Source organism: Oncorhynchus masou, chromosome 31 (genome assembly GCF_036934945.1).
Source record: "Oncorhynchus masou masou isolate Uvic2021 chromosome 31, UVic_Omas_1.1, whole genome shotgun sequence".
In the NCBI taxonomy this organism is placed as follows: Eukaryota; Metazoa; Chordata; class Actinopteri; order Salmoniformes; family Salmonidae; genus Oncorhynchus; species Oncorhynchus masou.
In genome coordinates, this window is record NC_088242.1 from 49,380,273 (window position 1) to 49,392,273 (window position 12,001).

At 40.6% G+C, this 12,001-nt stretch overlaps 1 protein-coding gene across 3 annotated transcripts in view; it reads right to left on the minus strand.

Moving 5' to 3' along the window:
* Positions 1-12,001, minus strand: part of LOC135524056 (transmembrane and coiled-coil domain protein 3-like) — a 51,560-nt gene that overhangs the window by 8,130 nt on the left and 31,429 nt on the right. For all 3 annotated transcript variants that reach the window (XR_010452899.1, XR_010452900.1, XM_064951203.1), the window contains exons 3-6: positions 2,160-2,249; positions 1,740-2,044; positions 1,045-1,482; positions 99-234 (exon numbers count right to left, since the gene is read on the minus strand). Coding sequence is in view for 1 of the 3 variants with exons in the window: in XM_064951203.1 (XP_064807275.1) it covers positions 99-234; positions 1,045-1,482; positions 1,740-2,044; positions 2,160-2,249 (969 nt within the window). In the remaining 2 variants the exon portion in view is untranslated. The remainder of the gene's footprint in view (positions 1-98; positions 235-1,044; positions 1,483-1,739; positions 2,045-2,159; positions 2,250-12,001) is intronic.

Below are 12,001 nucleotides of genomic sequence, written 5' to 3' on the forward strand. Positions count from 1 at the left end.
TCTTTCAATTGGCTCTATGACTGGAAGTCTATGGGAACAGCTTGCTGATGTCATTGTGCTGACGACAGTAGCAATGCACCAGTGTGTGTGTACAGTACCTGTATGTCTCTAGCCCTCTCATAGGCTTGGTAGGCCACTCTCTCCTCAATGCTGGCCAGCTCCTGTTTCAGGTCTGCTGTCTCGGCCTGGTGGAGCTCAGTCAGATCATTCAGCTGGTCCTCCAACCGCTCACACCTACCAGGAAATACAATTATATTTACACTGTGATTGGTCATACCTACCAGGAAATAGAATTGCATAAACACTAAAATTGGTAAATCCCAGTCTTAGATCAGTTGGGATCACCACTTTATTTTAAGAATGTGATGTCAGAATTATAGTAGAGGGATTTATTTCCGCGTTTATTTCTTTCATCAAATTCTCAGTGGGTCATTTTGCCACAACTTTGTAGGTATGCTTGGGTCATTGTCCATTTGGAAGACCCATTTGCAACCAAGCTTGAACTTTCTTTACTGATGTCTTGAGATGTTGCTTCAATATATCCACATAATTTTCCTGCCTCATGTTGCCACCTATTTTGTGAAGTGCACCAGTCCCTCCTGCAGCAAAGCACCCCCACAACATGATGCTGCCACCCCTGTGCGTAATGGTTGGGATGGTATTCTTCGGCTTGCAAGCCTCCCCCTTTTTCCACCAAACATAACAATGGTCATTATGACCAAACAGTTCCATTTTTGTTTCATCAGACCAGAGGACATTTCTCCAAAAAGTTTTTGTTTTGTCGTCGTTATAAGTTATTGTGAAACTTAGAAACTTAATGAGGGGACTTTACATGAAAAAAGATCATTACTTTACTATTCATTGATTAGTCATTCAATCCTTTTGACCTTTTGGGAGGTTGATGTTTATTGTCATTGATTAATGAGGGAAAAAATGATTTAATCAATTTTATAATAAGGCTGTAACGTCTCAAAATGTGAAAACAGCCATGGGGCCTGAATACTTTCCGAATGCACTGTATAGTGTATATAACTGTGACCTGACCTGTATCTCTCCTCTTGTAGCGTTTGGGTGATGAAGCTGTAGTCTTTCTTGAACTGGGTCTTGAATCCCTCCATGTCCTCCTCCAGCTGCCCCTGGGCCTCCCTGATCTCCCTAACCTCCTCCGTGGTCAGGCCCAGCCTCTCCTGGCTGTCCCCAGACTCCAGGATCTGCCCTGGGGTCATCACCGCCCCGACACCCACATCTAGACCCAGGCCAACGCCCAGAGCCATTGCGTTCCCGTTGCTGTCCGCCGACAGGGACGTGCCCGAGGAACACTCGTCATCGCTGGTGTACTTGGGCGTGGCGGCAGGGGTCTTCCCACTCACTAAGGTGGCGCTCCCACTCAAGGCCCGCCCGGTTCCTTCAGAGTGGAAGGGAGAGGGCGTGTCGAGGTAGGTCTTCAGGTGAGCGATGTTGTCGGCACTGCCAAACTTGTTCCTGAAGAAAAAGAGAAAAAAAGAAGATGAACTTGTATGATCTATCGTCGTAGATGAACAAATCTGTGTCCTATGGTGGCCTGATGAATCCATATCCACTGCAGCCACTGAGGGTGTGCGATAAGACCAGCTGCTTCTTCTGTCTGAGGCCCAAAATCAATCCTTCTGGATTATCCACTGTGTACACACACACACACACACACACGCACACCGACAGAAGTTAGAGCACATGGTCAGCATGGAACACTGCATCAGTACCTAATGAGGTTGGCAAAGTCTCGGGGCTTGCTGAAAAAGAAGGGTGGCGAGAGCGAGACGCCAGGCCCTACTGTCTTGATCTTGTCCAGTGGGTGTCGTCCACTACCACTGCTCACGTTGCTCACGGTGTGGCTTAGCATGTCCTTTGAGCTCTCTTTAGAGATGCTGTGGTGTTGGGAGCTGGTGTCCTTCTCGCTGCTGTCCTTCATCTTCTTATGATACTGCTCAAGCTTTTTCTGCATGTGGGCAATGCTGTGAGCTGACTTCTGGTTTTTCTTCTCAAACACATGCTTGATGCGCCCCACCTGCATCAACACAAGGGGGACATTTAGCAATCAGATTCTATTCTTGTAATAAAATACGAGTGTGAGTGCGAGTGCAAGAAAGAAAAGAAAGTACAACCGTTAAAAAGGTAAACACCTGCTGCTTGTCGACACTGTTCACCAGTTTCAGGTACTCTATCACATTGTCGTCTCGTGACTCCTTCTCAATCTTCAGTTGCTCTGTCACCTTGGGAAGGAGAAGAAGGATACTTTACGGTCCATGTTCCTTACAGAAAGGTTTGTGGTCATACGCACATCTTTAAAAACGTAGGTGCTGGGCTAATGAGGAATACATGTAAAGAACAGGAAGGCCTGCACACTGTTTAATGCTTCAAATTCACCGCTTTATTGACAACATTTCCATTCGAAATGGATATTCATCAGGTCAAACAGACAGCGCTCACATCCCAAAATATACAAATTTCATACATGGCGGGTGTGGAAACAATTCAATTCACTTTTGCACATAGTCAATCATAATTAATCACAGAGGTACATACAGTGCATTCGGAAAGTATTCAGACCCATTGATCATTTTGTTCCGTTGCAGCCTTATTCTAAAATGTATTCAATGTATTTTTCCCTTAACAAACTACACACAATACTCCATAATGGCAAAGCGAAAACAGGTTTTTTGACAATTTTACTAATGAAAAATGAAATTTAAAAAATGAAATGGCTTATTTACATAAACTACCGTTCAAAAGTTTGTGGCCACTTGTAAATGTCCTTGTTTTTGAAAGAAAAAAAAAAAAAAAAAAAATTGTCCATTAAAATATCATCAAATTGATCAGAAATACAGTGACAACATTCTTAATGTTGTAAATGACTATTGTAGCTGGAAATGGCTGATTCTTAAAAAATGGAATATCTACATAGGCGTACAGAGGCCCATTATCAGCAAACATCACTCCTGTGATCCAATGGCACTGATCATTAGAAAACCCTTTTGCAATTATGTTAGTACAGCTGAAAACGGTTGTGCTGATTAAAGAAGCAATAAAACTGTCCTCCTTTAGACTAGTTGAGCATCTGTAGCATCAGTATTTGTGGGTTCGATTACAGGCTCAAAATGACCAGAAAAATGACCTTTCTTCTGAAACTGAGCAATCGGGGGAGAAGGGCCTTGGTCAGAGAGCTATGCCCTGGTCACCATATGTGAACTGATTGCCCCCATCTATCTTCAGAGTTCGTACTGTTAGGTGACCTAAACTTCTTATGGCTGGGGGGCAGTATTGAGTAGCTTGGATGAATAAGGTGCCTAAAGTAAACAACCTGCTCCTCAGTCTCAGTTGCTAATATATGCATATAATTATTAGTATTGGATATAAAACACTTAAAGCTTCTAAAACTGTTTGAATGATGTCTGTGAATATAACAGAACTCATATGGCAGGAAAATTCCTGAGTTGAAATCCAAACAGAAAGTGAGAAATCTGAGCTTTGTATATATTCACCAGAGTCCCCAATGAAATCCCCTTGAGATATTAATGATGTTGCACTGCCTAGGGGTTCCACTAGATGTCAACCAATAATATACGTTTTAATGAGACTTCTATGGTGTTGTGGGAGTGAATGGGAGCAGAATGTATCAGGGGTCTATCAAGCAGCCATTTTCTGATCACGCTTATTCCTCATGGTATCCACTTGCGTTCCCATGAAGACAATAAGGAATACTCCGGTTGGAACTTTATTGAAGCTATATGTTAAAAACATCCTAATGATTGATTCTGTACTTAGTTTGAAATGTTTCTTCGACCTGTAATATAACTTTTTGAAGTTTTTGTCCGATGTAACGCTGACCAGAATGAGCGTTTGGATATGTATACCAAACACGCTAACAAAAGAAGGTATTTGGACATAAATAACAGATATTATTGAACAAAACAAACATTTACTGTAGACCTGGGATTCCTGAAGTGCTTTCTGATGTAGATCATCAAAGGTAAGGAAATATTTATCATGTAATTTCTTGTTTATGTTGACACCATCTTGAGGCTGTGGTGATTTTTACTCGGAGCGCCGTCTCAGATTACTGCATGGGTTTCTTTTTCCGTAAAGGTTTTTTGAAATCTGACACAGTGGTTGCATTAAGGAGAGGTATGTCTATAATTCCATGTGTATAACTTGTATTATCATCTACATTTATGATGAGTATTTCTGTTGAATCGATGTGGCTATGTAAAATCACTGGATGTTTTTGGAACTAGTGAATGTAACGCACCAATGTAAACTCAGATTTAAAAAAATATATATAAATATGAACTTTATCAAACAACACATGCATGTATTGTGTAACATGAAGTCCTTTGAATGTCATCTGATGAAGATTATCAAAGGTTAGTGATTCATTTTATCTCTTTGCTTTTTTTCTCTCTCTCTTTGGCTGGTAAAATTGGCTGTGTATTTTAGTGAGTTGTTGGTGACCTAACATAATCGTTTGTGGTGCTTTCCCCGGAAATCCTATTTGAAATCGGACACTGTGGTGGGATTAACAACAAGACTACCTTGAAAACGATATAAGATACAGTGGGGCAAAAAAGTATTTAGTCAGCCACCAATTGTGCATGCGCACCAGCAGGTATATTTCACTGGTCATCCCCAAAGCCAACACTTCATTTGGCTGCCTTTCCTTCCAGTTCTCTGCTGCCAATGACTGGAACGAATTGCCAAAATCACTGAAGCTGGAGACTTATATCTCCCTCTCTAACTTTTAGCATCAGCTATCAGAGCAGCTTACCGATCACTATACCTGTACACAGAAAATCTGTAAATAGCACACCCAACTACCTCATCCCCATATTGATATTTATCTTTTTGCACCCCAGTATCTCTACTTGCACATCATCTCCACATGTATCACTCCAGTGTTAATGCTAAATTGTAATTATTTCACCTCTATGGCCAATTTATTGCCTTACCTCCCTAATCGTCAACATTTGCACAAACTGTACATACTTTTTTGCCCCACTGTATATAGTCAGCCACCAATTGTGCAAGTTCTCCAACTTAAAAAGACGAGAGAGGCCTGTAATTTTCATCATCGGTACACTTCAACTAAAACAGACAATGAGAAAAAAAATCCATAAAATCACATTGTAGAATTTATTTGCAAATTATGGTGGAAAATAAGTATTTGGTCACCTACAAACAAGCAAGATTTCTGGCTCTCACAGACCTGTAACTTCTTCTTTAAGAGGCTCCTCTGTCCTCCACTCGTATTGTATTAATGGCACCTGTTTGAACTTATCAGTATAAAAGAGACCTGTCCACAACCTCAAACAGTCACACTCCAAACTCCACTATGGCCAAGACCAAAGAGCTGTCAAAGGACACCAGAAGCAAAATTGTAGACCTGCACCAGGCTGGGAAGACTGAATCTGCAATAGGTAAGCAGCTTGGTTTGAAGAAATCAACTGTGGGAGCAATTATTAGGAAATGGAAGACATACAAGACCACTGATAATCTCCCTCGATCTGGGGCTCCACGCAAGATCTCACCCCGTGGGGTCAAAATGATCACAAGATCAGTGAGCAAAAATCCCATAACCACATGGGGGACCTAGTGAATGACCTGCAGAGAGCTGGGACCAAAGAAACAAAGCCTACCATCAGTAACACACTACGCCGCCAGGGACTCAAATCCTGTAGTGCCAGACGTGTTCCCCTGCTTAAGCCAGTACATGTCCAGAGCCGTCTGAGGTTTGCTAGAGAGCATTTGGATGATCCAGAAGAAGATTGGGAGAATGTCACATGGTCAGATGAAACCAAAATAGAACTTTTTGGTAAAAACTCAACTTGTCGTGTTTGGAGGACAAAGAATGCTGAGTTGCATCCAAAGAACACCATACCTACTTTGAAGCATAGGGGGAGGAAACATCATGCTTTGGGGCTGTTTTTCTGCAAAGGGACCAGGACGACTGATCCGTGTAAAGGAATAAATAAATGGGGCCATGTATCGTGAGATTTTGAGTGAAAACCTCCTTCCATCAGCAAAGGCATTGAAGATGAAACGTGGCTGGGTCTTTCAGCATGACAATGATCCCAAACACACCGCCCGGGCAACAAAGGAGTGGCTTCGTAAGAAGCATTTCAAGGTCCTGGAGTGGCCTAGCCAGTCTCCAGATCTCAACCCCATAGAAAATCTTTGGAGGGAGTTGAAAGTCTGTGTTGCCCAGCAACAGCCCCAAAACATCACTGCTCTAGAGGAGATCTGCATGGAGGAATGGGCCAAAATACCAGTAACAGTGTGTGAAAACCTTGTGAAGACTTACAGAAAACATTTGACCTCTGTCATTGCCAACAAAGGGTATATAACAAAGTATTGAGATAAACTTTTGTTATTGACCAAATACTTATTTTCCACCATAATTTGCAAATAAATTCATTAAAAATCCTACAATGTGATTTTCTGGATTTTTTTCTCATTTTGTCTGGTGGCTGACTAAATACTTTTTTGCCCCACTGTATATTTTTCTATTGTGTTATTGACTTTACATTTGTTTATGTGTAACTCTGTTGTTTTTGTCGCACTGCTTTGCTTTATCTTGGCCAGGTCGCAGTTTAAATGAGAGCTTGTTCTCAACTGGCCTACTTGGTTAAATAAAGGTGAAGTAAATAAATAAAAAAGGGAACCAAGAAACCAATGGTCACTCTGACAGAGCTCGAGAGATCCTCTGTGGACAGGGGACAACCTTCCAGAAGGGCAACCATCTCTGCAGCACTCCACCAATATGGTACAGTGGTCAGACACAAGCCACTCCTCAGTAAAAGGCACATGACAGCCCGCTTGGAGTTTGCCAAAAGGCACTGAAAGGACTCTCAGACCATGAGAAAGAAGATGTTCTGTTCTGATGAAACCAAGATTCAACTATTTGGCCTGGATGGCAAGTGTCACGTCTGAAGGAAATTTGGTGGTGGCAGCATCATGCTGTGGGGATGTTTTTCAGCGGCATGACTGGGAGACTAGTCAGGATCGAGGGGAAAGATGAACGAAGCAAAGGACAGAGAGATCCTTGATGAAAACCTGCTCCAGAAGGATAAGGACCTCAGACTAGGGTGAAGGTTCACCTTCCAACAGGACAACGACCCTAAGCACATAGCCAAGACAACATAGGAGTGGCTTCGGGACAAGTCTCTGATTGTCCTTGAGTGGCCCAGCCAGAGCCTTGACTTGAAACTGATCTCTGGAGAGACCTGAAAATAGCTGTGCAGCGACACTCCCCATATAACCTGACAGAGCTTGAAAGGATCTACAGAGAAGAATGGGAGGAACTCCCAAATACAGGTGTACCAAGCTTCTAGCGTCAAACCCCAAAAGACTCAAGGTTGTAATCGCTACTAAATGTGCTTCAACAATGTTCTGAGTAAAGGGTCTGAATAATTATGTAAATGTAATATTTCCATTTAATTAGTTTTTTTTTTAAATAAATCAACGTAACATATTCATGTAAGAAATGGCCTGACATCAACCTCTTGGTTCAGACCTTTAGGAGACATGTTGGATCAATTGTGAGTCCAATACAATTATTTCCTCAGTGATAGATTATCAGTATCTCCCCCCTCCTAGAGCCTTAACATGTTCGATACCAATGTATCTCAGAGAGCTGATGTGACGAGCCTCCATGAAATGCGCAACCACAGGCGTTTTCTGATCAAGAGTCCTGATTTTACTCCTGTGTTCTGCATCCGGTGAAACATTTGATCTCAATACAGTTCTATGTTTTGAAAAATAGAATCTGTTTTGAACAGAGTGGGTTTCAAAAAAGTGTGTTGTTAAGAAGAAGTGCAAATGATAATTCAGATATTGCACATGTGCACTTCAGAGTAGGACTTCGCTAACGGAAATATGCAAATACATGCTAGAACGAGCCAATAGACTCAGGCGTATTCCCACGTTCAAGGAGTGTTCCGTTTTGATTGGGTTATTTTGCCTAAAAACCTTCAGGCCTACCGAAAGAAACATGTTAAAACAACTCTGCATCTCTGCCCAGTGGCTGTTTGGAGAGGATATTCTCTGCTGCTGGCCAGCTCTCCAGGCACCATCGCATGAGCCTGAAGCCACGTCTTTCTAAAAACGAATTCAAAAGCACTTAATACAGTTGAAGTCGGAGGTTTATATACACTTAGGTTGGAGTCATTAAAACTAATTTTTCAACCACTCCACTAATGTCTTGTTAACAAACTATAGTTTTGGCAAGTCTACTTTGTGCATGACACAAATCATTTTTCCAACAATTGTTTACAGACAGATTATTTCACTTATAATTCACTGTATCACAATGCCAGTGTGTCATAAGTTTACATACACTAAGTTGATTGTGCCTTTAACTTCTTTGGAATAGGGGGCGGTATTTTGACGTCCAGATGAAAAGCGTGCCTAAAGTAAACTGCCTGCTACTCAGGCCCAGAAGCTAGGATATGCATATAATTGGTAGATTTTATAGAAAACACAAAAGTTTCTAAAACCGTTAAAATAATGTCTGTGAGTATAACAGAACTGAAATGGCAGGCGAAACCCAGAGGACAAACCATAAAATAAAATAAAAGCATACCATTGATTTCAATGCCTGGCACTTTTATAATAGGGCGAAATTGTCCCCGATTGCAGTTCTTAGGGCTTCCACGAGATGTCAAGTCTTTAGAAAGAGTTACAAGCTGGTTTTTGGGGAAAATTAGGGAGAAGTTGTAGTTTTTCTAAGTGGCTCCCATTTTGGCTGTAGTGTTTCCAAGCGCATGGCCGAGAGAGCTCGTTCTTAATGTTTACCTCCGGTAAAGACAATAACGATTCTCTGTCTTAAATTGTATTGTTTATTTGCATATTAGGGTACCTAAGGTTTGATTATAAACATTGATTGACTTGTTTGGATAAGTTTATTGGTAACGTTTGGGATTCATTTTGTATGCATTTTAAAGGAGGGAAACCGAGTGGATTATTGACCGAGTTTTTATGGATATAAAAAATGACTTTATTGAACAAAAGGACCTTTTGTAATGTAACTAGGACATTTTGGAATGCCAACAGTAGAAGATCTTCAAAGGTAAGGCATATATTATATAGCTATTTCTGACTTTCGTTTCACAACTCCCTGGTTGAAAATGATTTGTTATGCATTTGTGTGCTGGACGCTGTCCTCAGATAATCGCATGGTTTGCTTTCGCCGTAAAGCCTTTTTGAAATCTGACACCTTGGCTGGATTAACAAGAAGTTAAGCTTTATTTTGATGTATTGCACTTGTGATTTCCTAAAAGTTTAATATTTATAGTAATTTAATTTGAATTTGGCGCTCTGCCATTTCACAGGATGTTGGCCAGGTGGGACGCTATCCATAAGAAGTTTTAAACAGCTTGGAAAAATTATGTCAAGCCTTTAGAATCTTCTGATAGGCTAATTGACATCATTTCAGTCAATTGGAGGTGTCCCTGTGGATGTATGTCAAGGCCTACCTTCAAACTCAGTGCCTCTTTGCTTGACACATTATGGGAAAATCAACAGAAATCAGCCAAGACCTCAGAAAAAAAGTGTAAACTTCCATAAGTCTGGTTCATGCTTGGGAGAAATTTCCAAACGCCTGAAGGTACCAAGTTCATCTGTACAAAAAATAGTATCCAAGTATAAACACCATGGGACCATGCAGCTGTCATACCGCTCAGGAAGGAGACGCATTCTGTCTCCTAGAGATGGACATACATACGAAAAGTGCAAATCAATCCCAGAACAACAGCAAAGGACCTTGTGAAGATGCCGGGGAAACAGGTACAAAAGTATCTATATCCACAGTAAAACGAGTCCAATATTGACATAACCTGAAAGGCCGCTCAGCAAGGAAGAAGCCACTGCTCCAAAACCACCATAAAAAAGCCAGACTACGGTTTACAACTCCACATGGGGACAAAGATTGTACTTTTTGGAGAAATGTCCTCTGGTCTGATGAAACAAAAATATAACTATTTGGCCATAATGGCCATCATTATGTTTGGTGGAAAAAAGGGGAGGCTTGCAAGCTGAAGAACACCATCCCAAAGGTGAAGCACGGGGGTGGCAGCCTCATGTTGTGTGGGTGCTTTGCTGCAGCAGGGACTGGTGCACTTCACAAAATAGGTGGCATCATGAGGGAGGAAAATGATGTGGATATATTGAAGCAACATCTCAAGACATCAGTCAGGAAGTTAAAGCTTGGTCGCAAATGGGTCTTCCAAATGGACAATGACCTCAAGCATACTTCTGAAGTTGTGGCAAAATGGCTTAAGGACAACAAAGTCAAGGTATTGAAGTGGCCATCACAAAGCCCTGACCTCAATCCTATAGAAAATGTGTGGGTAGAACTGAAAAAGTGTGTGCAAGCAAGGAGGCCTTACAAACCTGACTCAGTTACACCAGCTCTGTCAGCAGGAATGGGCCAAAATTCCCCCAACTTATTGTGGGAAGCTTGTGGAAGGCTACCCGAAACGTTTGACCCAAGTTAAATAATTTAAAGGCAATGCTACCAAATACTAATTGAGTGTATGTAAACTTCTGACCCACTGGGAATGTGATGAAAGAAATAAAAGCTGAAATAAATCATTCTCTTTTCTATTATTTTCTATAAAAATTCTTACAATAAATTGGTGATCCTAACTGACCTAAGACAGGACAGGGGATTTTTACCAGGATGAAATGTCAGGAATTGTGAAAAAAGGAGTTCAAATGTATTTGGCTAAGGTGTATGTAAACTTTCGACTTCAACTATGTCATTTTTCATTTTAATTTGTATTTAATTATAAGTAAGTCACAATTGAATTACAAGTATGTGCAATTTATAGACTATAATGATTTAATACAACGAAATGTTGTTTAAATGTTGAGCTCTTTATGTCCCTACCAGCCTATTGTGTCGCACTCTCAAATCTTTCACAATGTACTATAGCCTATAGCCTTGAAATAATATAAATAATATAGCCTAAATAATCTTTTTTTTGTTCCTTCTTATGCTCCCTGTCTGGCTCCTGACCTATTTAGAGTGTTTATGTACTGTTTAATATGAAATGTAGCCCATTTGAAATGATGTTCGCTTCTTACATTCACCTTTTCATGTGTATTCAAATACTTTTCATTCAAACCCATATGGTTTGGTTTCAATACCTAAAGAAAATTGTAGGTCCAGGTAGTCAGAGTGTTAAGATGGGTGTTAATTAAATTGTGATTTTAATTAATGGAGCACATTTGGAGCGGGAGTTTTTTTCCTGTGAGTGTGGAGTGATTTTTAACGGAGCGGTAAGAAAGGATATGGACCAGTGTCAGGTGGTGGTCTATTTGGGTTAGTTATGTAAATCTTTGATAATACCGTTTGTCTATTTTGCAGCCAGTATACACTTCTTCAAAATAGTCAAGTAATCAACTAAAGAAATGTAGACAACTAAAGAAATGTAATTTAAAAAATAATAAAAAATTGACGAAGTGATATTAGTTACGCAATTTTACATCTAACTAAGATGTTTGGTGCAGTATTTCTCAATGAAAAAATGTGCATGAAAACGAGTTGTCTCTTGTTGAATGACAACAAAGACTTTATTGAAGAATCCCTACTGTTGACCAGTCATCGACGAAGGGTAGTAGACTTCAGCTACCGACTTAAGGCTTGCTCTGAGAAAAAAATGTGTGTGTCCGAACAGCCATAAAAACACTTACTGAAGAAGTCCAAAACGAAGAAAAACGTCACAAAATGTTGTCATAATATATACACAAACTCTTTCGAACTGTTTCGGCTGGGAAGCATGCGGACGCCTGGTCATATGAGGTGTATTGTGTATATTTTGCGAAGTGAGCACTAAGTCCGTTAAACCTGATGAAAATTTGTTTTCGATCGAAACGTTGTCAATAAAGCATTAATTGGGAGCATAAACGGGCCTTCTTGTTCTTTACCATGTTCCTTACAGTCCACAGAAATTCATTTTTATTTTAG